The sequence below is a fragment of the Paramormyrops kingsleyae genome, chromosome 1, assembly GCF_048594095.1.
Source record: "Paramormyrops kingsleyae isolate MSU_618 chromosome 1, PKINGS_0.4, whole genome shotgun sequence".
Lineage (NCBI taxonomy): Eukaryota > Metazoa > Chordata > Actinopteri > Osteoglossiformes > Mormyridae > Paramormyrops > Paramormyrops kingsleyae.
In genome coordinates, this window is record NC_132797.1 from 68773417 (window position 1) to 68799145 (window position 25729).

Genomic DNA, 25729 nt, shown 5'->3' on the forward strand with positions numbered 1-25729 from the left:
ACAAAGTATCCTTAATTCTTATACTGACCATTGTGACAATTATGAAGGTATCGTTAATGCATTATGATTTCTGTTGTAAATTACCCAGCTAGTATTATAGAAGCAGCTGTAACTAAGACTTTGACTGTGAAATTAGTTTGTTGTCAAACTAACTTGCAAAATGAATCCCAAAGACAGCTACCAAACTTCGGGCATCACGTTTTCGGGCCCAAAGAGTTCGAGGTCGCTCTCACCAGAAGGTTCACTCTCACGGTGACGATGACCTTCAGCCAGACAGGAAATTTGGAAATGATTTTGGTGACGAATGACGCAATGGTGTCTCCATAATCCGGTTTGTGGAACTCTGCCTCGTTCAGGCCATCAATGAGGATGAGGAGGTCATCTTCAGGTATCTTCCTCTCTAGAGTGAAGAGGAAGAATACTGATGGAAGGAATCTCGTTCCGGGGGGGCGGGGAATGATGCACTGTTTCAGTGTTTACCAGATCTCTCCAAGCTACACCATGCTAATACAACTTATTATACTGATCCATCTTCAACCTCACTGGTCAATCAATCAACCAATAAATCAGCCAATAATAAAGCAGTGGTTCTCAACTCCAGTCCTGGGGACCTACTGTTATTGGCTGAGAGGTCATCCCAAAAACCTGCACCCACTGCGGCTCTCCATGGAACAGGTTCCCCACCCCTGCACTATGGTAATGACAGAAGCAAAGGTGTGCTTCGTTTCAAGACTAGCACTTTTTATGCTGAGTGAAACATTTTCAAAAATTTATTAGAAATAAAATGGAAACTGTAATCCCAGTGGAAGTTAAAGTCCTGACTTTGCACTACGAACAATAGTCATATATTCTGCAGAAGGTCACGAATGCTAATCGACTGGTTGATTTACACCCAACTGTCCACGATTTTATTGTTTGCTGGGGTATCACCGTACCTTACTATTTATTTATTTATTTTTGTAACTGAAGGGGGGAAACCGGACTTTTCCATTAATTCCAAACAGACAGAAGCGTGTGTTTGGGGGAGGGGTGGTGGTGGTGGTGGTGGTGCGAGAATGCAGATCTCTCACACAGCAGCCTGCAGGTTCGGTCAGGACAGCTGAGCACGCCCCCGTGCTTCAGGCACACTCACCACACAGACGTCTGCAATTCTTTCCCATTCACACATTCGCGCCGTAAGGCCAGTGCGGCTCCTACAATAGCCTGATTCAATTCCAGACTGGAGGGAGATCCACAATCACCTTGGAACGCCCTGACAGTGCCTCTCATAAGAGAGCATCGCATTCCCCCGTGAGACACCACACATTTGAGGCTGAGATTCTAATTAATATCACTTCAGATGTTCCTTCCACATACTGCGACTGTGATGATTAAAAGTCCAGAAGGTTCCATGGAATTCAGTCTCAGGAAAATGCGTTTTCACCTATTCATTGGGACTAATTCTCCATCTTCGTGATGGAACTCATCTGTCGGATAGCGGGCCTCTGTGAATGATGGCTCCTTCTGGTTCATTACGACGACCAGGAGGATAACCCATCTCAGTTACTGTCAGCAGATCCCCATGTCCATGACTGATATAACTCATCTAAACTGAATCCAAAGTCGCTCTGTAGAAGTATCGGATCTGCTTGGGCAAATGCGGCAATCTGTTGAACTTGCAGCTTGAGAGAGCTCGCATGAAACAGCACTACGGCACAGATAAAATATAAATCAAGACTGATTATGAAAGAAAACTCCAAGCAAGATGGGGAATTAAGGCAGGGCTGGAAGGCTGCCCTCTTTAAGGCCTACCCTTACCCTTACGAAGGCTGGCCAGCGGCTCCAGCACGCCCCTCCGGAAGGCAGCCAGAGGGTCCTGGACGCAGGAGCGCAGACTGAGCATGCTCTGGAGGTGCGGCTCCCTCAGCATCAACTCCCTGTAGGCGGCGAGCTGGTGCGCCCTGCACAGCAGGGCGGCGATACTGTGCACAAACTCAGGTACCAGGCAGGTGTATGTGTTGTCTGCTTGGCAGTAGTGGTACGCTACCACCTGGTAAAAAAAACAAAAGGAATAGCAGGGTGTTAAAATTCAGTTCTACGGTGTTTCAGCATTTAAATGCTGTAGCTGTAAGAGTCTCAAGGCACCAGGTGCATCGTGACATCCTGCATCGACGCAACTCAAACGTAAACTCAACATGTGGCGTTTCCCGGACGACCCTCAGCAGCGCAGATCCGGGTTTCGTCGTCATGTCCTTAACTGGGCTGCGGTAACCGAGGGAACTTTCAGGGAGAGGGAGCAGACCTCGCGCGCCGCGCAGTAACTCACCGGGCACTGGACACACTGTGGTGTGCCGACAGTATGAAGGATGTGGTGGCGGACGCACACTGAAGGGCCCCCGCATTTAATGCAGTGCTCTAAAAGTAGGCTGCTGGCATTATGGTTAGTGGAGGGGGGGGCGGCGGCCCGTGGGAGCTGTACCCATCGCTGTCCTAATTACGCTCAAACCTGGAGGAGCTGACACACTTCCAGCGGCACACGGAGTACAGGTGACTGCGCCACTGTGGCCCCGTTTTATGTGCAGGCCACGGAAACACACCCCCGGCCCCAACGCACCGATGGAACATTCCAGGAGGCCATTCCTACGTTCTGCCCTCCGGGACGACTTCCAAAACAGAATCCATTCGCAGCGAAAGAAATATGACCCCCCCCCCCCCCCGAACTAATAAATTAAAAGTAAGCATTTGGCTAGGATGTACTTCAGTGCCAGCTCCTGCTAAATCTGAACCATTTTAATCTCTGCCATTTGGGTAATAAAATGTTGCTCAATTAAAGCAACAGTGCGCCACTCAGCTGGACACTGACACAAGCACCTCGAATCTCAGGCTTGTGGCTACTTTTAATTTCCACTGACATACTGCTGAAGACCTGAGAGATTATGGTACTTTTGCTTTCATCAAATGGGATTAATAGGAACTGCTGGCGTTCTGCCCTGTGGTAGATGGTGCACAGGGATTCAACATTCTGAACATAATGCTGCGTTCCATTTACTTCGGAGGTCGGAAGTCAGAGATGGGAATGACATCACAACACAGTTAACAGTGTTCCAGTACAGCTTGGAAAGACATTTAGCAATACCAGTTCTAGCCATTGTAAGCAATACAAGTTGATAATGCATCATGCGGTATTTTTCCACATACAAACATGGTAGCAACATGTCCACAGACAGAGGTTGCAATTTAATAAGACACAAATAAGGGCTAGTAAATAGTGTATGACTTCAGCTTTCACTTGTGTTGATGATGGACGCAGCCATCTTGAATTCTGAGGTCAGGCTTGTAGAGCTTCCTCTGTGTTCCAAATGAAATTTCCAACTAGGGATTAGGAAATTCTCACTTCGCAGTTCAAATGGAACATACCATAAGGATACGTGAACACAGACATTTATGCACTGTGTCTCGCATGGCCACTCTGTGAGCTACAGCCCCAACTGCAGTTTTTCATATGACATCGAGTAAATAACCCCATAGATCTGTCAGTAAAGCAAGCTGCAAGAGTAAGTAAGCTATACAACGAAGCCAACCATACGCAACTAAAGACCGTCAACGAATTACAGAATGAGAATGAGACCCATTCCAGACTGATGTAACACTGCCATAATCAGTGAAACGTCATTACTGAAACACCATGGTCAATTAGGACATGCTTTCCTGAGACGATCAAGCGAGTGCCGTCTGAGGACTCTCCAAACAGCAGGAGGCTCTCATCAGAAACTGCTCCAAACAGTGTGTGTATGAATCATAGCTTTGGGCAACACTTCTGAGACGGCAAGGCAACCTCTTTGTCAGGAAAAAAGCCAGCTGGGGGGGGTGACTGCTGGTTCTGGATAAAAACCTGAAGTTTAACAGCAATCCTGGCACCCAAGACTCTACGTCCAACAAACATTTTAGCATAAGAGAAAAAGCAGGTTAGGAGATGCAGCCTGAAGCATCCACAGTTGTGTGAGACCTAGAATGGGCTCCTTAGCCCTCAAGTCCATAGCAGAAGACAGCGACCGGCATCTGGCTGCAGGGGAGAGTGCAGCCCTTATTCACACGGTACGACCACAAGGCCACTTGAGGTCTTTTATCGGTTCCTAGAATCCATTATTATCTAAGCAAGGAAGACAATTCATGAGGGACAATACAATGGATCATTTCTGAGAAATGTCTACCTGGAGATCACGCTACCAGACAAAGGAAGGGGATAAAAAATAAAAACAAGTGGACTGAATAGGGGATTTTCAAAAAAAATGCTAAAAACATAGTTAAGCAGATGAGTGAGAAACAATAATTGCAGGAAAGGAACAATTAGAGGGAGGCATGAATCCCAGCAAAAACTCCAAAAATAGATGGGAAGGGAAGCCATTCAAAAAGGATGAAAATATGCTGGATTCTCATATGAGACCAGGTCTGAAAAAGCAGAGGACCTTCTAAGTGTAAGCAGATAAGCTGTGTGACATGACCACACCCACCAGCTATATTTACAGTAAAACCGCACATTTAATCTAGTGACCTAACTAGGCAGGAACGCGGTGTAAACCCACCGCACCGGCTGCCAGGGGAAGGGGAGCCTGAACGGTTCCCTCGACGACATGGAAGCTGCCTGCAATTCCCCCCCGGCTGGAAAAGTGGGACGAGTGTGAGCGGCGAAGGGGCGTGGCAACCCAGTGAGGGCCATAGGTAAAAGGTCACAAAACGAACCCCCAACACACAAAAACTCGCCAGATGAGATACTTCCTGCTCCCGTCTGATGCAGAACATAAAAGCGTCGTCCTGTATACTTCAGACACGCAGGAACCCTTGACTATTGAATTAGTTCTTGCCCTCTTAATTCCTTAATGCATTTAACAAAATAAAAACCTTCACTTAGACCAGGAGTGTCATTAGAGATTTATGAAAAGGGAGCCTGTACAGAGGAGGTCTGATTTTAATGAAAATAAATGACAACACACTATTAAACCTAATTAGTGTACATTTATTTGGGGGCGACGAGCTAAGCACCCCCCCCAAAACAGCCCTAGGGATGCCCGTGACTTCACCAAAATAATATCTGTATAGGTATGGTAGGGTGGGAGGTCGGGGGGGGGGGCGAGATTGTGGGCTTGAAATTCAGCCGGTTGCTGAGGTAAAGAGGCATTTGATTTGGATCTGGAAGCATCTTCGGGGGCTCGAACTCTGCTGGAGGTTGGTGCCTACCCCCGCCCCCCCCCCCTCACCGTCCGACTTACAAAGCAAAGCCTGCCTTTGTGAAGCTCTCTGCAAGAGATGCGGCACGATTATGCCAGCAAAAAGATAAAGCTTACACATAATAAAGCAGAAACCCCCCACATAAGCAGCTGGGGGGGGCAAATTCGCCCCACGCGCGTCGACTCTCCTAAGCATTACTCGTTCACGTTTTAAAGACGCCCCGTACGGTCTATCATCCACTCAAGGTCGTTTGCTTCCTGCCCGCAGATGGTCAGCCATTTTAAACATGGGCTGGGGGAACGGTTACCTTAGCAGCCAGGCGCTTCACGGCCCCCTCCCTGCACCTCTGGACCTCGGGGGTCCCGGGGCAGCTGCCGTCCCGCAGCGTGCTGGTGACACTCGGGAGTGGGGCAGGCTGGGGCGGTTGGCTGAGGGGCAACTCTACGCTTGCGTCGCCACCTACAGGGTGAGAGCGGAATTTCGGGCCGTTATAGCGGGACCACGACACAGGCCTGTTTTGTGTCAAAGCTGCAGACTGCATAATTAAATTCAATTATTCAAAAACCAGAAAGATAACATTCCAGAATGGCTCTGTGTACAATCTCCAGAGCTATAATCTTTTCTGCCCACCACATGGGAAAGGTCCCTAAAGTGGCAGTTACACATCACTCCTATATCACGTGAGATTGCGGCGTCCTACAGGAACGGCTAAGTCGGCCACCCAAGGCCACCTGACTTGATCCCCCAAGGCGGCAGTTTGTGACATTTATGTCTCCATGGCTACCCCAGCCTTCCCCATTGACATTTGAATCGAACCCGTTAATAAAATTATAGGAAACAGCCGTAAGTGTACAAAACTCCCCAACCTAAATGGAGGCGTTTCCCCATCTCCCCCCCCACACGGTGATGGAGAGCAGCAGTGCGTGCTGGGTAATATGCTGATAGGGGGGGCAGGCTTACTTCTCGGTGACGCCCCGGGGCTGTGGGAGGCGATCTGCCGCATGCGCACCCCATGGCAGCTGAGCGCCACCAGGCGCGACACCACCGCCGTCTTGCCGAAGCCCACGCCAGCTGCCAGCACGGCGCCGCGGCCCTCGGCCCCCTCAGCCGGCCTCAGGGCCTCCTCCAGCCTCAGGAAGAGCCAGTCCCGGCCCACAAACACCGAGTCCGTGGTGATGCTGGGCACCTCGAACAGCAGCGGCTTCAGCATGATGTCCACTGGCTTGTAGGGCACAAGCCGGGCTGGAAAACACACACACACACACACACACACACACACACACACACACACACACACACACACACACACAGGTGTCATGTGGGGAGCCCGTCTCTCGTACACAGAGCTCCTGAAGCGTCAAGGCAGGTTGATGGGGCAGAGGACCTTAATTAGCCCTTAATTAGAGTATCTTAATTAGTCCTTAATTACCTACCAGCACAACATGAGTCCGATTACACTGCTTAAATCACTTGAGTATCTGAATGGACGGAACCATCTGACTGCTGACACAAAGTGGCTGTAATGCAGCATTGTGAATTTCACAAAAACGTTCCTCACACACTTGGATAAAACAAAAGGCTAAAATCAATCAATTACTCATTCAGAATAACAAAACTAAAAAAACGTTAAAACATGGTTCCTTGATGTTTTGTTTCAGAGAGCTTGCTAGGACGGCATCGCTGACACACCGCTGAGACCGGCGCTGAAGACAATGCTTCACCGGTGATTTTGGCAACCTGCTTCAGGGATGAACATCCGCTGGGTCCCCCGGAGAGACCCCACCTCACCCCACTATACACCCCCAGAATGCGAGACTCGCTAGCGTCCTAAGTGCTTGCGATGAGCCAGGTCCTTAACCCCAATTTCAACAGGGACTGTCGGACCCTCCTCAAAATGTGCAGCTTTCGATAAAAATGCCGGTTCAATAAAGAAACTTTGCTCGTAATAGTGCTTCCGCACTACATCCACAGGGTGTGGCCTGTCCCTGTCGTGCCATGAAAAAGCAGAATTTTTACTCTGTGTTCTTAAAAAGCTGCCAGGGTCTAGGGAAGGTGCCCAATTAATAGAAATGACTGTTGTACTATGTGGTTTTCCACTAAAATCTGCCAGAAGCCCCAAACTAAACGTCTTAATTACATCCCCGAGCCGACAGCAGCTCACAGAGCCAAAGGAAATTCAGAGTGTCCCCCCCAGCACTTCCACAACAATTAACCTGCCTATCAGTATTAGCGGTGCTTAATTTCCCAGCTGAGGTTACAGCGGCGACCGCGTTCACCGTGGGTGGGGTACCTTTGGGGTCCTGCGGGGTCCTGCCTCCGGTGTTGTGCCAGGGCAGCCGGATGGACGTCCGCAGGGGGGTGTTGCGCTGCTCATCAAGGTAGCTCAGGTCCTCTAGCTTGGTGGAACTTGTGGCTGCGGAGGGAAGCGTCGGAAAAGTGATTGGGGGGGGGGGTATGGATATCACCAGTGTCTGGGCTATGGGGCGCCGCCCCATTCCCAGGATCATCCAGCCATTGAGAATGGCAGCTGGTATAAGAGGAAGTCACACTCCATGACACAATGGGGGGTGGGGGGGTGGGGGTAAAGCCAGTAGGAGGAAGAGGCCAGAGAATAACCTGAGACATGTGGTCACACGCATGGGAACAGGGGAGAGAAGAGCCAAGCACACGCTTACACTCACATATGGATACACACACGCACAGGGGAGAGAAGAGCCAGGCCATCACAAGCAAGGGAACATGGGGGAGAGGAGCCCAGCGATGACACACGCACACAGGAGAAGTCCGGCAATGACACACGCAAATGGGAGAGGAGTCTGGCCATCACACTCACAGAAAGCTGATATACAAGCTCAGAGAGCAGCCTCAAAGCTTAAAGCTGGTTCATACTTCTCAGTATGAGTACTAGCGGACGTGTCTGCTCAAATGAACGTCTGCTGCACTCCACGTTTGTGTCTGCGCAGCTCGGGACACACTGCGCATGATCGATCCGCTAGCAGCACTTTAAACACCAACATCGATGCTTTTGACCAGTGCAGTAGTTTGAAAACCCTACAGGCTATTTACAAGGTAATAAAACAGTTACATGTAAGTGCAGGTGCTCGTGTGTGCAGACTTGTCAACATTGGTCAGTTGGCTGGCATGAGAATTTCAATTCAAGACAACCCTGTGAGCCGGCTCTCTGAATTTGTAAAACATAGAGAAACGGACACAAAGCTCACTGCTGTGGTACGTGTGTAGGGTGAACGTCTCTGTGTACGTGCACGTGTACGCAGAGTGTATGTACTATGAACGTCTCCGTGCACGTGTACGCAGAGTGTATGTACTATGAACGTCTCAGTGCACGTGTACGCAGAGTGTATGTACTATGAACGTCTCCGTGCACGTGTACGCAGAGTGTATGTACTATGAACGTCTCCGTGCACGTGTACGCAGAGTGTATGTACTATGAACGTCTCAGTGCACGTGTACGCAGAGTGTATGTACTATGAACGTCTCCGTGCACGTGTACGCAGAGTGTATGTACTATGAACGTCTCCGTGCACGTGTACGCAGAGTGTATGTACTATGAACGTCTCCGTGCACGTGTACGCAGAGTGTATGTACTATGAACGTCTCAGTGCACGTGTACGCAGAGTGTATGTACTATGAACGTCTCAGTGCACGTGTACGCAGAGTGTATGTACTATGAACGTCTCAGTGCACGTGTACGCAGAGTGTATGTACTATGAACGTCTCCGTGCACGTGTACGCAGAGTGTATGTACTATGAACGTCTCAGTGCACGTGTACGCAGAGTGTATGTACTATGAACATCTCCGTGCACGGAGAGTGTATGTACTATGAACTTCTCCATGTACGTGTACGCAGTGCGGGCTTGTGTTGAAAGTATGAGCCAGCCTTTAGAGAAAGGTGGGATCATTAATGACTGACACCAGTAGCTGGAGAAGATCTAAGGCAAAGATCCCAAAGGAGAAACTCCCATTTACCTTCCTTGCACACACACGCATTGATACAAACACACGCACGCACACAGATACATGCACAGACACACACATACGCGCGCGCACGCGCACACACACACACACACACACACAGGCAGACACACACACACACACACACTGTGCAGGGCGCTGAAACAATCAAATCACCATGGCGACCCAAAAGTCCTTTTCAAAAGAAACACAAATTTCACTCTGCTGGCCAGGCTTGGACCAGCGCTGGCAGAGGCAAAGTGGGGGGAGCCGGGGGGGGGAGGCAGGCGAGGATGGGGGTCACTCACTTCCCCAACTTATCTCGGAGATTAAATCTCAAACAGGCTTTCCCCAGAGACACAAAAGAAGCTGGCTCACTCGTGCTGAACTTTCCGGTTTCCAGAAATGGATCCAGTCACTCCGAATACCCCCCGACATTTTCGTACACAAAAAAAGAAAGCAACACCTCCCTGATTGTCTCCCCCCCCCTGGCACGGAGACCTCCTTTCATCCCGCGGGAGATCAGAACGGCAGCACACCCGGGATTGCTATCCGCCCAACACCGCTGTGGCAACCTGTTTGCACGGGGGGGGGGGGGGGTCTGCTCCCAATCTCAACAAAAAGGGGGGTGGATTAAAAAATAATAATAATAATAATAAGACGCGAGATGAGCAGCTACTTACATGCGGCGGACAGCAGGCGTGACGGACAGCGGAGCAGGAGCTGAGGAGCTCGCGTCCTGAGGAGGAGCAGCTAGACGCGCGCAGCCTGCCGAAGCCAGGAGCCGCTCCGCGGGAAAAGCTCAGAGAGACACAGCGACCGCTGCCCAGGGGGCGCCGCTCCGCCCCATGGCCACCGGCGCCGGCGCGACCGCTTCGCAGAACGGACTCGGCACCTGCCGGCCACCAATGTCAGAGCGTCCGTGGCATTAGCATGCAGAGAGTGAGCGGCAGCGGTAGAAGATCGGGGGGGGGGGGGGAAGTAGGGAGGAAGGGAGAGGGGAGAGAGAGAGAGAGAGAGAGAGAGAGAGAGAGGGGGAGCCCTATGATTTTAAGGAGAATGGGAAGCACAAGGAAGGAGGAAAAAAAAAAAAAGGATGAATAAGCGGCAGGAACGTGGCCGAGGTTTGTGGGCAGGAGGAGCAGAATCTGAATGAGCGCTTGGGGCAGGAACACGCACCGTCCCCACAGAGAGGTGGGGGGTTACAGAAGAGATGGGAAGATGGGAATGATAAAGAGGGATGAAAAGCGGTGGCGGGGGGTGGGGGGTAGATTTGAAAGGCCGCGTGCCGTGCCGCCCCCCCCACAGACACACACACCACGCTGACAGGGGAGGCCCCCCCGAGGACGCCACAGGATTACCATGCCCACCACATCACCTGCTCTGTGACTTTATGACCAAGTGCTTCTGCCTTAAATTATATTACTGCTTTTTAAAAATAGATACCAGCCCTGGAAAACCAGCAGGACAAGGGAGGGAGGCGGGGGGGAACAGATCAGTGACTTTTGTGATAATTAGCCCCAAGGGGGGGGGGGGGGGGGGCAAACAGAGGTAGTGCTATGAGATAAAGCCTCAGTGTTTCAGTAGAAGCCCAAAGTCTGCTTAGGTCCAGGCTGGTTCTCTGTTCTCCCAAATCACCCCTGAACAGATGTTTCCTCCCGAATGGCACTACAGGATCTCGCCCTCTGTTCTTTGTCTTTGGGAGATCATAATGCACCTACTCCGAGAGGCAAGATTACGTAAGCGAGCCACAAACCAGAAAACCAGATAACATGCGGAACCAAAAAAAAATACCGCACCCAAAGGTTTGAATTTGAATTTGAAGCTGCATTGCATTTTGTATTTACTAGAGCCGAACGAAAGAAGGGGTGAGAGTGAAGACTATAGCGACAGAACTGAACAATGTTGTAATATTAGTCACCTTTGTGCTGTTATGCGTCTGAGTGATTTAAAATTGAGATGCCCCCCCCCGAAATTGGTTCTCTTTATTTTTTGTAAGTACTTCAACTTTTGTTTTTGTGTTAAATGCATATATGCTCATATCACATTAAAATGTCGTATCTCAAATTCCCTTCTCTACCCATTGCGGCTCATTGTAAATCTTGGTTCAGATATTTAGGAAAAAATGGCTCTTTGCTTTTAAAAAGGTTGCTGGGTCTAAGCAGAGGGTCACCCCAAAGCCATGCCCCGCGGGCGAGGGTACGGTGTGGATTCATTTCCAGAAACTTCTCCGCCACAGTAAGCCCCAAGATGACAACGCGTGCGGAAACTGCACTGAAAGCTCACCGTGCAGAGATCTCATACGCCAATGTTGATTTACATAGCCAATGCTTATATGCAAGGGGCGGGTATTTTTGCGAAAGCAGGGTCAGAGAGTCCCTGCAGTGCCTTGCTCAGGGTCCCGATGATGACATCACTCCGCTCGCCCCGACTGGGGTCTTGACCCACTGAGCTGGAGCGCCCCCTACAGTCCATTCAGCTAGCCTTCAAATCCTGGCAGACGTCGCCATTTTCCTGCAGCCGAAATGAATAATTTATTCGCTAAAATCAATTCAGTCGAAGCAAAGAACTAAATCCCAAAGAGCTGCCTGGCGGCCTGGACTCACCAGTGCCGGGGTGAAAATCACATTTACATCCGTAAACTGTCATGGCCGCTCCACGGCAGCGTGTGCCAGATGTCTCAGATCTCACACTTCGCCTCAAATTACATTATTACCGTGTTATTTCCTTATCGAGTTCCCCGTCTAGGGGGTGGCATTTGCCCCCACCGCACGGGAACAGCAAGCGCAGTGCCAAATGGGGTATGGAAGCCCTCCGGCGCCCCTCCACCCCCCCCATGCCAAGCTTATTTGGCAGCCTGGCGAGCCTGAGCCCGTCGCTCGAGTCTAACGTGGCAAACGGTGACAGATGGCGACACCACGGACAGGGAGACACTCTGCAGCCTTCCGGATCCTTCTAGGCCGGCGCTCATCACAGAGACGAAGCCAACGGCAAGAAACTGGCCCACCGGGTCACACAGCACTACCACTCGCGCAGAACCTTATCCGGTCCCAGGTGTCACCTCCGACGGTACGGAACGTTCCAGAAACAGCGGGGGGGGGTGGTGTTTAGACTGTGATTAAGGTCGCCGTTGCGACTTGGGAAGAAAAGCATCTGCTTGCATTACAGCGTTGCTCAACCCTCAGAAAGATCCTACCAAGCGAGAAGACATTTGCTTTATTGCTCTGGAGGAGAAGAAAAACTGTCATGGCTGACAGGGGAAAGCCGACGAGTATCTGGGCAGTGAAGCGGAGGCAGGAAGGCAAGGGACAGCTCAAAGACCCAGCGTGAGAAGTCAGGAAGCCACATGGCTTGTGATGCAGGTCTGACTGCTTTACCTGCTCCTGCGGATTTACAGAACTGCTGGGACAAGACATGGGTGCAAGAGAAAAGTAAACGCTGACAGTACAGGATGCAGAAGTGGGTTTTGTTGGTGCTGGATTGGTTACAGGCTCAGCATTTTACTCGCACGGCACCAAAGAGCCGAACCACGGGCCCGGGAAGCAGATAATGCAGCCGTACCCCCCACCCCCCCCTTCGCAGGCTGACGCGCTGCACATCACCGCAACACACACACACACACACACAACACATCACCTAGCAGACCTTGGCCTCCCCAAGCAGAGCCCCAAAGCCACAGCCCTCCCCTGACGGTCCGTTCTGGCCAGACGGCTGATTCCCCGGCAGATTCATAGAGAATGGCTCGGTGTGGGGGGGTGGGGGGTGTGTGCTGATGTGCTTCCCAGCTCTGGTTAGGGTTTAGGTATAGACATGGCGTCCCCCCCTCCTTCCCAGATCAGTAAGCAGTCCCAGTTTGCACCAAGCACATCCAATTCACAGAAGACAGGAAGTGAATATGGCCGCCGTGCCATTTTATTTAATGTGTGTGATCTTCTGCTGAAGGGCAAACGCAGAAGGCTTGGGGACATAAATAAGCCTTTGAAATCTGCACACTATTCCAGAGATAATGAAGCACCACAAATATGTCACCGATCCTCAGTTTATGGAGGGGCTCACCCCTTCCTCTGTTCTGGTGTAAACAGACTGAGCAACACAGTAATATGTGCCACATTCAGACTGTCCTCCACCCTATGCGCGACTTACGACGACGACGACAAAGAGAAATTAAGTAGCTGCGTTTAAAACTAAATGTCAGAGTGCTGTATGATAGTTGTAACGGTTACTATACTACATGACAGCACGACCATCCCAGTCTCACATGCATCTCCCAGTCTCATTCTCACACCTAAAAGTCTGATTATTCTAAGTCTGTATCCGCCCACTGGGTGCATGAATGGGGACCAGTCATAAGTCAGGGACAGTCTGTTTAAAGGGGCATCCAGCTTTGGCTCTGAAATGTTACGGACAGATCCCCCCCCCCCGACTGGGATTACTACTCATCCCAGCCGGTCTGTTACACGCCAGGGCAGCATTTACACGGCTCTCACAGATGAGGCCCTGGCAGGACCCCCATGACCGGCCATCATCCTGTCCATATTAAAAAGCATAATTACAAGCTTAGCAAAGGTCCTCAGCCTGTGCTAATAAAGAGTTAGCATCTTAGTAAGGGAGCCATAAGAGAAGAATGTCTAAGTAACCGTCCTCCTGGGTATAATCTGGCAAACTTTGATGCGGTGGTTAGTATTTAACAACAAGCTGAGGGTTATGAAGCGTTGTAGACCGACAGTCCCTCCGCAAGCCTGGGAACGACTGAGGTGTCAGCTTACTGATTGATGCCGCCAGCGATGCCGATGACAGACAGACAGAAAGATGCAAAAGGTGTTTAGAGCTCATTTGGAGACGAGAGGGCCTGAAATGTTGAATCGCAATTCTGCTCAGATCCTGGCATGTCAACGAGGAATCGGGCCTTTTTGTTCTTAGTGAACACGTACACATTTCCAAGTTACGATGAAAACTTTGCGGGTCTGCAAACCAGTGACTATGAAATATACACAACACAGAATACATGAAATCCAGATTAAACAGGGGACCCAAAGGAGGTAAGAAGCCTGCTGTCACCACTGACAGTATCAGCTGTATGCTCCCAGTCAGCTAATGTTGGCTTCATACTCTGCGTGAGCGTAAGGGGTGGGACAGCACGGCTGGCGCTGATGAAATAATTATTGACTTTGCAAGTTGAAAGCAAGGCTGGCCTTAATTATCCGGCTTCTCTTTTTTATTCCTGTCCAGGTGGGAGGTGTAATTACCCAGAGCGGTCTCATGCCCCCCCCCCGCAAGGCTCTACGGCAAGGTAGTCACTAACACTAGGGAGGGCAGAACAGGGCAACTTTGGGCAGAAATCAGAGATTCAGAGAAGGGAGTCAGCAGAAAGTCGACCCTGACAAATCAGTGTAAACAATGAGCGAGTGCAGCGAGCTCACGGGATAAGTGATATGGAAGATTCACGATTCACAAGGAGGATCAGCACACGCAACGGGAAAACAAGGGGCGGGACCAACGTGACGGGCAGCGCTACGCATCCTGGCGTCCCAAAGCGACAGATAAACCGAACTCTTCCCAGGAATACAGAAGCCAGACTGCAGAACAACAAATCACCGAAAGACACAACCACACGCAGCTGTAAATGGAAACATTCCTTACAGGTTATGCTGACTGACCACAGCCGGGAACGGGCCGCATCAATAGCTGCCTGCTGCCTTTGTACTCTTATCTAAATGCTAACGAGCACTCGTGCACGCAGCCAAAACAAACACGCCACCACCAGTGCTGCCGATCTGCATCCCCGGAATGTTTGCCCACGCAGGTTAAGCTCTCGTGACTCGGAGGGGCGGGGGGGTGAGGTGTGTTCCTCGATCATTCCTACCATCCTGCTCACAACCAACCAAATCCAGCAGGTCCCTTAAAGGACACCGCCGTGTGACAATGACACTGCCATCCTCACAGACGCCAAGCAAGCTGGGCGCCACTATTAAAGAAATGGCTGGGTGGGACATTTCTGGAAGATTCTACCCCCACAGCACCAGGTGCTCGCTTTGCCCCATACTTAAAGATTCAAGATGGCTGCGTCACTATCAAGCAATGCGATCACGCGGAGACGCTCCTGAGCAAACAGCTGCGCTCATGCCCATTCCCCTGCTTTACACCAACCACTAACAAGAAACCACAGCATTGATGATGTCATTATGCTTACATACAGCGGGAGTCTCTGTTTGGCCTCCTGGTCCGCTCTGCTATATTACAACACGCCTTCAGAAAAAACTCTGCTCCTCTCTCAGAGCCATCGAATACGCCGTAAATGCCACCATAAACACCAACCGTGATGCAGTCTAGGGTGATTCGGATCGGCTTCATAGAGATGACGTGAGTGTTAGAGTAAGGGAGTCAGCACTTCACCATAGGTAGTTGAGCACGGCTGGTTTTAACTCCTCCGGAAGAACATGGAACAAATTGGGCTCGTTGCTGCCCAGGTCAAGATGATATAAACACAAACCCCTACAACAGCTGGGTCCAAATTCCCCACACTCGCCCCCCTCCCCCACAAGAGCTGGCTCCCCTCTTCCCTACCCCAGACACAGCTGTTCCAGAGGGGAGGCCAGCACTACTAGCTGTTCCAGGCAATAATGTCCATCCTCTGCAGCAGTCTATGAAGCCCCAGTGACTGCCGGCAGAAACGTCCCCATGCCTGTCACTGTCCCTCATGCCACCTGGGGGGGGGGGGGGGCGTCTGCCCCCGGCCTCACAGGAAGGCCTCCTCCACGTCGACACGCCGTATTACCCACCACCAGAGGTGGACATTTCAGGTCCAGAAAGTATAAATCCAAACCAGGACTTTGTTTCAACCAACCATTTGAGTATAAAGAGTCACAGTCACAAAGTACTCAACTGGTTGGTTGAAACAAAATCCTGATTTGGATTTTTACTTTCTGGACCTGAAATGTCCGCCTCTGCCCACCACAACAAACACCGTGAACAGGCCACCACGCAGATCAATCCGGAAGGCGCAACGCGATCATTCAGTTAGCGGCAAGTTAAATTAAAATAGGGCGCGGCAGGAAGGCCAGGTGGGCGCTGATTCCAGTTTCCAGCATCTGTGTTTCCCTGAACAGTCACATCTCCATGGCAAATGCTGTTCATAGATCTGCTACTGCACTTTATCAGCCACTGACCGCATTCAGTTTTGCAGTCTGGTACGGTTATCCTACCTGTATTGTTTTGTACTTTCCTGTATTGTTATGCACCATCTGCATTGTTCTGCACTACCTATATTGCCTTGTTTAGTCTCTTCGTAACTAAATGCGGCTCAGTGACTAAGCATATTCCACTCACCTGCCACTGAATTGGGGCGCGGCATCACGAGGGAGCTGGAGGTCGTGTGGGCGGGGAAGGCAACCACGCCCACACCTGCCAGAGGCTCCGCCCTCGATGGACCACCCCCAGCCCCCGGTGGGTCCTCCTCGGCCACAGGGGAGCACGCATCCATCCGCGCTGCCCCCACCGGCCCATGGGGGGCGCCGTCCCTCAAGCTGCCCTCTCTGCTCCACTCCAGGCTCGAACCGCTGCGGTCATCATTCTCCGAGGAGCTGGTGATCGTCGCTGTGCCAAGAAAAGGGGGCGGGGTCAGATCACCAGCTGAACTACTATATATATGGTTCATCATCATAATGGCATCAGCGTGAACACTGCAGGAATTTCGGCCGCTCATTAACGCCCCACGTTACTCCAGAAAGCCAGCCGCTTCCTTTGATCCAAGTCTCTAACGGATCTGCACTTATCAGGAAGCACTGAAAAAATCTATCAGGCAGATGGGGATGTACGGTCTGCATCAGATATGCTCAAAGACCATCTGGCAAGTTCTGCTGCTAATTAGCATCTGTATATGTATACTTATAGTGGCTAGCATGGTAGCCTCACGCCATCAGAGGGGGATTCAAATCATGCTCCCGTTCTGTGGATGCTCTCTCTGTGGTTACACTGGGTTTCTCCAGGTGCCCCAGTTTCCTGTCTTGAGTTGGCGGGTTCATATCTACCACAGTATGGGGACCAAATGTCTCCACAATGTGATAAAACCTGCTACTTTTTTTAACTTGTATTTTTAAAATTAATTTTCAGTACCAAAAATACAATCTTACAGCGCGATCACAAAAGTCTGGCATTTAGAATCCCTGCACCCCACACCTACAGAGCCTGAAGACCAATAAAATCCACATCTTTATAAACACAACAGACATACATTATATTATAAAAGTTAAAGCATGATCCAACCTCACTTGTGTCTTTTAAGAACAGTTCACATGTATTTACACTTATGCATGAATTTCTGCCCCCTATTACTCAACCTATATGACATTCTTCTGCATGCAGCAACCTTTTCCACTTTAATCCTGTAACCTCAATTTTATAAAAATCTGAGCTCAATCAAAGAACTAAAAGTTACTAGAAGTTAAGGTTGTCACAGTTGGGATTGGGATTGTGCCCATAAACATGAATGGACAGTCCCCACAAAGATGTGAATACAAACGCGTGCGTGTGTGTGTGTGTGTGTGTGTGTGTGATGGACTGGCACCTCATCCCTGGTGTCTCCCTGTCTTGCATACTGGCCTTCCTGCGTCACAGAGACACTAAAGCCTAATCCTGTACTGTATTATGGAAGATGTGTCGATATATAATTATGCCTGAGTGACAAGTAAATGATAGTTTTAGTTACTGTTAATTAATGGTTTTAATTACTGGAGAAATGAGGTTAAACAATGATACCCTCATACGTTTCTCCCCTACCAGACCCAACAGTATGATTAAAAATGCTGCAGAGAGAATAAAAATGTATTTTTAGCATTTGGACAGGTGCACACTTCTATTATAGTTAATCCTTTAATCCTTTCAACTATTCTTATGAATCCAGCTGCCACAAAACACAACTGACAGCAAGAGGCAGACGCTGGCAGTTAGCCTAAAAACACAGTAACACAAATGCATCACACTGAATACATAATTTTAATCTGCATTCATTACGGAGTCATAATGGTAAATGGCTTTGTATTAAAAGCACAGAAAGGCATTAGGGTGTAAGGTACACAATCAAACGACACTGACACAAATCCCCTGGGCGGGCCGTTTAATCAGTTTCGCACAATAGCAGTAATCGAGATGTTTTCATGAACGAGCGCCAGTTACAGGCTAGGGCTCCGCAGCTCATTAAACAGGTGAATTAAACGTGGTTTCCTTATATGGCCGGCAGTCTGCTTTCTGAAGGTGTGTGTGTGTGTTCTCCTCTGTCCTTGTGATGTAGCAGCTGCCCGTCTTGTCCTGCCACACACCCTTTCTCATCATGCTCCTTTCTATCCCATAATGCTGTTAGAAGCAGAGATGCTTTGGGGGGCGCACACACACACACACACACACACACACACACACACACATCTTTTGTGGGGACCATTTCATTCATTTATAAGGGTATAACTCTCATCAACAACCTGAACTCCTACCCAGCCCTAACGTAAACCGTAAGTAATCAAACAAAATAAAAGGCCTTTGGCATTTCTTCTTATAAAATTGAGTTTCCTCTTAAGAGGACCGAAAAAAATACCTAAACATCAAAATTTTATCACATTGTGGGGACATTTGGGCCCCGCAATTTAATATATACATAACCCACACACAGAGATGCAGATACGCAGACAGGCACGCAGACAGACACGCAGACAGACACGCAGACAGACACGCAGACAGGCACAGACAAAGGCAGCTGCCTCTAGTGACCACTCACTGAAATGTAAACATCAGTTTGACATTCACCAATATTCACCTTTAAACATTTTTCAATATTAATCAGAAATGAGAAAAGCCCTCATCATGAAGCAGCAAGAAGGTGCCGGAGCTTTCAGAAAAAGCGTCCCTTTCCCCAGGGCCTCAAGACCCACCCTCAAGCAGCAAACCCCCCCCCCCCCCCAGCACCACTGGTTCCTACCATTAATAATTTAGCCCCTGTGACACGGCTCAATGGGTGAAATGGATGAGAGGCGGTAACTCATTGCGTCAACAGATAAATAATGGCATGGAGGGGGCAGTGGGACAGCTGGCAGGAGCCCACCAGTGGGGCGATCGCAGCTCCCAGTTAACTGAAAAAACTAGTATGAGGATGGAAGCCCATCATGGCGACGGAATACCGGCGTCTCCGGTGCGGCCAGCATGTCAGAAAGCAGCCAAAGCTAAATTACGAGCAAACCTGCGGAAACACAGGCCGGCACTGACGTGCGGACCCACATCTAAATGCTTAAAGTGCTTCCCGAGCCCAGAATGGATAAACCCTGGAGATCTCCGTCAGTCCCGTCCAAGTGCCGAGAAAGCAGCGACATCGGTGAAGCAGACGGAGCACCGCGGAACAGACCACAGGACCGAGACGAACCACAAGCTTAGGAGGCTCAGAGGAGCACAGAGCCTTAATTACACAACCAGGGTACCGGGTGCGGAACAGACGGCAGACCACAGCGGTGCTGAGGAACACGGGGAATTACAGGTCTCGACGGCACAGATTCGGGACACACGGAGAATGGGATGCAGTAGACGGCGTGACGTGCGACACGACGGTACCTACCGATGATGCCGCTGTCTTTGCTCTCGAGAGTGGAGCTGGCACTGGTGATGGCCGCGCAGGGGCTGGGGCAGCTAGGGGGCGCTCTGCTCGCACAACTGTTGAGGGTGGAGCAGGGGCTGTCGGTGCTGCCGGTCAGAGTGGAGCAGGGGCTAATTCCCTGGCTGCTTATGGTGCACTGGAGGGAGAGAGGACAGCACTTAAATGTTCCTTTAAACACTCCAGCCAGGATTCTGCAAACCCTCCAGTCTGAGCTAAAATAACCACCGTATCCAAAACAGTTACATGAAGCTGGGAGCCGTTCCGAGAATAATTACACAACTACATATTTTACCGTATATTTAATTAATTCTCCTAAATGCTCCTTCCCAGCTGACAGGAGAGGTTACAAAAACCACCTCCAGACCCTTGTGACTCAGACTATAGGCAAATATTCCATTAGAAAGAGAAAAATTTGCAATAAACTCAAGCTTCACAAAACATGTTTACAGACAGACGCACACGGGGATAGAGGGATGATGACATTCTCGTACACACTGCATGCTGCCTAAAAATAGGATCAATCTCAATTCTGATAAAAACACCCTTCTGATCAAAGGCAAGCGTGTCGGGGGGGGGGGGGGGGGGGGATCAGGTTTCCTGGGCTTCAGCAGCACCGAGACGGACCCCCACCCCACTCGCGGCCACGACGCTTACCTGAGAGCAGCCCGTCTCTCAGCGACACGCCAGGAACGGCAAGAGGAACGCTCTTCACGGCAAGGCGACAGAAACGCAGCCGGGAGACTCCGGAACGAGGAGCTCAGCGAGCGGACTGCCGTACAAGATTCAACAACCTCGCCCGCACCCTCCGTACTGTAAATAGGTCAGGCAGCAGGCAGCGTGCCGTCGGGGGATGGGGGCGTCACCAGCTGCCAGGTCCTCACAGGGCGCTTCTTTGGCCGGCTTTCCATCCGCACAGGATTCCTCACTCTCCTCATCCCACACCGCTCGCCATCTCTCCGAAACCCCTCTCGAACCCGGCACGGGACTGATCAACCGCGGCATAGCCTCGATATTACCATCAATCCCCCGCCGTAGGTTGGGAACGTGCTGCGGCGACCAATGCATGTCACTACGGGTGCAGAGGTCAAAGGGAAACCCGAAAGACACGAGCTCGGCCCTAACCCTAATCCCCATAGCTGGGGGCCCTAACCCTAATCCCCATAGCTGGGGGCCCTAACCCTAATCCCCATAGCTGGGGGCCCTAACCCTAATCCCCATAGCTGGGGGCCCTAACCCTAATCCCCATAGCTGGGGGCTCCAACGCCCAAAAGTTTTGTCACTTCCGGTTACACAGCGTTTGGCAGCGTGGTAGCAGAGCAAGTTCGGCAACAGAGAAGCAGTCTCTGCACGTTAAAGCAACAACCATTGTAAAAATATATAAAAATACAAAAAATACATACAGATGCAAATGGCGGCATCTTTCTGGAGAGCGACTGACCCCAGCAGCCTGACGACGGCAGCTCCACATTAGTAGCCGGCCCACACCGTACTCTCACGCCGTACTCTCACGCCGTACTCTCACAGGCCCCGAGACGGCGCTCGCTTTGAACATTTCTTCAAAGAAATATGATAACATGATAACAAGCCTCCCACAAGCCACACAGATGCAGATGTTCCGCCAGAACACGGAAAAGCAAAAACCATGTCAGGCTGGGGGGGGGCAAAACCTGAGAGCCAGAGCTGCACTTGGGGACCCAGGACTTAATGAGCGACCCAGCTGTGAGGACAAGCGGGCCGGTCTTATTTCTGGGCCAACACTGGTATGGCTCTATACAGTGGCAGATACAGTGCCGCACACACAGACACAGACACACAGACACACACACACACACAGACACACACAGACACACACAGACACACACACACACACACACACACACACACACACAGGATAGCATGCGGTTGGCTGTCCTGGCCACTGTCATGGTCACGCTCAGCCCATGCAAAACTCAAACCGCTGTAAACGCAAAGAAACTGCAGACGTTAATAAATAATAATTCCGCAAGCTGTGGAAAAAGTTACAGCTGCCCGGCCTAATTAGTGGTGGTCCTGCAGCCTTTTACCGAACGTCCTACAAGAACCACAAAGAGCAGAAACCAACAGGCGTTGGGAGAAAATCACACACACACACACACACACACACACACACACACACACACACACACACACACACACATACACACATACACACATACACAGACAGACAGACACAGCGGAGAGGGGGGGAGGGAGAAGGGGGGAGAGAGAGAGAGAGAGAGTACCTTCTTTTCATTCTTGTCTTCCATAGGTATGCGACCTGTCCCAGGGATGCCTTCCCCCAGTAAGAAACCCAGCCTCGTCATCAGCTCCTGGGCGGCGGGGGAGGAGGAGGAGGTGGTGGTGGTGGTGGTGGAGGAGGAGGAGGAGCTCTGCTCACTGTCGACTCGCGGCTCTGCTGGGAGAAAGCGACCGGCGTGAGCACACTCCACTGCAGACGGCAGGGTCCCGTGTGTGTGTGTGTGCGCGCGTGTGTCCGCGGGCAGGTGGTTCGCCTCGCTATCCCCCCCCCCCATGAGCGGCTCTCGCTCTCTGCTGCTCGGCCCGGGTTTGCAGTGCGGGGCTGGAATCTCAATGAGCCCAGGATGGACCACTTCCAGATGAGGCTCCGACAGCGGCTGGCAGAGCGGTGACAATGGGGCTATCGACCCCCCCCGGTTAGGGGCGTCACCGCTTGTCCGCACACGCCGCTCCTTACATTCCTCACCTGATAGCTGGACGGCGATTAAAAAGAAATAAATCAATGTGAAACTGAGGGATCTCATTGGCCCATCACTGCCGCGTCAATCCGGAACAGTCCGGAAGGGAAATCTGAATAAACCACATTGTCCACTAGGACTTTACATCTTCCAGCCGAGCCAGTATGACATTCAAACTGGGCACAAGGCAGAACTTTGGCTCCCGTGGGACGGGGGGGCGGGGGGGCTGTCAGCGGTGCTCACAGCAGCACGACGAAACACAGAGGCTGCACCTCGGGGCCAAAGCATCTATGCAACACCACCGAGCTTGGGGGGGGGGGGGGGTAGTTTCAGGGAGCTGGATACGTCGCTTATAATCGGGGGTCTGACTTACACCTCCTGGCACACAGTGCTTAGCAAAACAGTTCATAATGAAAGGGGGGGGCCGGGGGGGGATTTGGCAAACTGGGAAAGACAGAGGCAGATAAACGTCGTGCCTGGCCTGTAGGGTAATAAGGGACTCTCTCATGCACCCCCCCCCCCCCCAAGAGGCTAACGAGAAGAGATTCACTTGGCCAACCTACAGCCCCCCCCCATCACTCCCGTGTCCCCCAGGCACCTCATTTAACAGAACCCTCCATTGTGTTAACCTGCCCCCGCCCCCCCCCAGCCACAAATACTGCAATCTATATGCATGTTAAATTGCACCCCCCCAAGCTCCGCTTGCAGACACCCGATCAGAATCTCATCTCCCCCTAATCACATGTGCCGGCCCGGTAACCCATCGCCTCGCGGCCCAGCTCCTCACGGCGACACGATGTGGCCCGTGTCCCAGCGACTCGCACCCGGACCTGGGCACACCTGCACACGCATGTCGACGTCGGCACAGCACTCAGAAACGCTAACGGCAAAGTGCCATCGGGTCTAAGGAGAAATGAACCACAAAAGGGAGACTGAGATACACGAGGAAGGGCGGGGGGGGGATAGAGGTTTCGCTTTGGTGGGGATGAGGCACTGGAGGGAGGTGGCTGCCCTGTCCCTAACGCACCAGCCCCGAAACCCCCAAAGAAATATACCGAGTGCTGCCAACTGGACAGATACCCTAAGTCTTGGGTGGGGTCTCTAACAAAGACCCACAGTCAGGTAGGATGAGCCAGAAATGCGGGAGGTCTATTAATCAGAGGGTGTTTATCAGGGTGGCCTGGTGAGACAGTCTGTCTGTGATTCAGTTAAAACGATGAGCTCCTGTGACAAAGCCCCCCCCCCCCTCCCTTTGGAACGTGCCAAGACGGGCAGCCGGCCGTTACAGCGGACCGCAGTCGCCTCGCCGTTACCGTGGACCCCGTCTCGGCCTGGCTGACACCTTGCGTGCCCTGATACGATCTCTATTTCGGGGATGGAGTTCTAGTGAACGGTGCTCAAGACTTGTGACCCCTGACAATTTGCCAGGGTGACAGATGACGCGGCCTCGTCCCCACTCCGGGCCCTGGGGACCAAACACCGCCCTCCATCTGGACGTTTCATTAGCTAACAGCACACGACACCGCTGGCTTTAATAAAGAGAAGCCTGTCATTTCCACACGTTAATCACAATTATCGCACAGCAGCCCTTTTCGGCAAACAGCGCTCCATATACAAAGAAACACCCCTGGCTTACGATGTATGCTGTCCTCTGCGGTATCAGAAGACATAACAATAATGAGAATGCCGGTGGTTTCTTAGAGGAATTCAAAGCTCAGAGCCCACAGTGGCACAGCCGCTATATCAACACCATGGGTACGTCTGCAAGGTGACAGATCCCCAACAAGGGACACAAATTCGGCAAACGTGTCTATTCTGGAATGATTTCCCTCAGCGCACTCGCTGGAGGAGAGGAGAGAATGAGAAAAAAAAGAAATCTTCAACACCCAGAAAGGCCTTTTCCATCAGCGAAGCTTTTGGCTACACATATGGAGTACAGCTATGAACGGAGCGTGATCTCCTGACCGCATGGCGACACAGAGGAGGAGAGGAAGAGAAACTCCCGATGATTCAGCTCCAATAAGCTGTCAGGAGATTCTTTAATTAAAACAGCCTCTCTCTCCGGCTCCAAGGGACCTACCGGTGGCTCTGGTGAAAAACCGGCCAGCGGGTTCCACTCAAATAAACGCTCAAACAAACGAGAAAATTGCTTCTCTCCATTGACCACTGACCTGCAATGAGTCGCCACGGGAACAGGACCGAGCTTGGGTCTTCCTTGGCGTCACAAACGGCTCCGCCCATCACAAAGCGTTACGATTGCTGTGCCCCAAACACAGTTACTATAGTAACCTAAGAAAATTCCATAGGCAAATGGAAAATCTTGTGCTGTAATACATGTAGTGACACCAAGCGATATTAATGTTCGAATTTTAACAGATGGGAAATGCAGTCCGATGTCACTGGGATCAGAGCAGCAGACCGCAGTAAGAAAACACCCCACCCCCAGTCCCAGTCCCGTGGGTAGAGGATAACCGCGATCAACACCCGCGGCAGTACGCTGAGGTCAGACGGGCAGCTCAGCTGGCTTCCCACACATATGCTTACGATCACGACACCCATTAGTAGGAAGCTACGGAAATGGAGACAAAGTCCGCAACGTGGCACACCCGCATCATCGCCGTGGCAACAGATTAACATTCAAGAAGGAGTGCTGGCTGTGGGCCTGTCATGGTCCCATGTTCACCGGGAAGATAAACTCACCACAAAAGGTTGGCATTTTATAATTTCTCTCCGTTTTTTTCCACCGTTTCATACATTCCAATGCTGTGAAACTATGGAAGGAATTTGACTTCCCAGGATAGGGACTATGGCTGAAGATGGAAAGCGTTTGTTTCACTGAACAATAACCCCCTCTTTGATTAAAGTTTGGACTGTGTGCTTCAACACCCGTGAGGGGAATTTAGGTCACATGATGCTAAAACGAGCCTCTGCGTTCATCTGACCTTTTAAGGACCCAAGAGGTGTTTGCAAGGCAGGGGCTGATTCTAGGATTTAATAAGGTGCTGGGCATAAGCAGGGCCATAATTCAGAGAGGGCAACCTTGTCATCAGTCAATGATATGTTTTGAATCAGAGTGACAGGGGAAGGGACACTCCAGGGGCCAATCAGCTTTCAGCAAGGGCCAGTGGCCCCGCCCCTGTACACAGCGCTGTTCCAAGGGCCTGCTACTAGGACCAAGCTCAAAAT

General features: G+C 51.1%; 1 protein-coding gene across 7 annotated transcripts in view; it reads right to left on the reverse strand.

Annotated features, from left to right (window-relative positions):
* The window catches only part of tanc1b (tetratricopeptide repeat, ankyrin repeat and coiled-coil containing 1b), a 95727-nt gene that overhangs the window by 22044 nt on the left and 47954 nt on the right, over positions 1 to 25729 (reverse strand). For 3 of the 7 annotated variants that reach the window (XM_072718544.1, XM_072718533.1, XM_072718542.1), the window contains exons 5-12: positions 22070 to 22242; positions 19770 to 19944; positions 16505 to 16771; positions 7496 to 7618; positions 6166 to 6447; positions 5513 to 5664; positions 1798 to 2029; positions 234 to 400 (exon numbers count right to left, since the gene is read on the reverse strand). In XM_072718544.1, coding sequence (XP_072574645.1) covers positions 234 to 400; positions 1798 to 2029; positions 5513 to 5664; positions 6166 to 6447; positions 7496 to 7618; positions 16505 to 16771; positions 19770 to 19944; positions 22070 to 22242 — 1571 coding nt within the window. Of the gene's footprint in view, positions 1 to 233; positions 401 to 1797; positions 2030 to 5512; positions 5665 to 6165; positions 6448 to 7495; positions 7619 to 9861; positions 10120 to 16504; positions 16772 to 19769; positions 19945 to 20462; positions 20884 to 22069; positions 22243 to 25729 lie in introns of those variants that run through there. The other 4 variants (XM_023811685.2, XM_023811518.2, XM_023811764.2 and 1 more) reach the window with 3 other exon arrangements.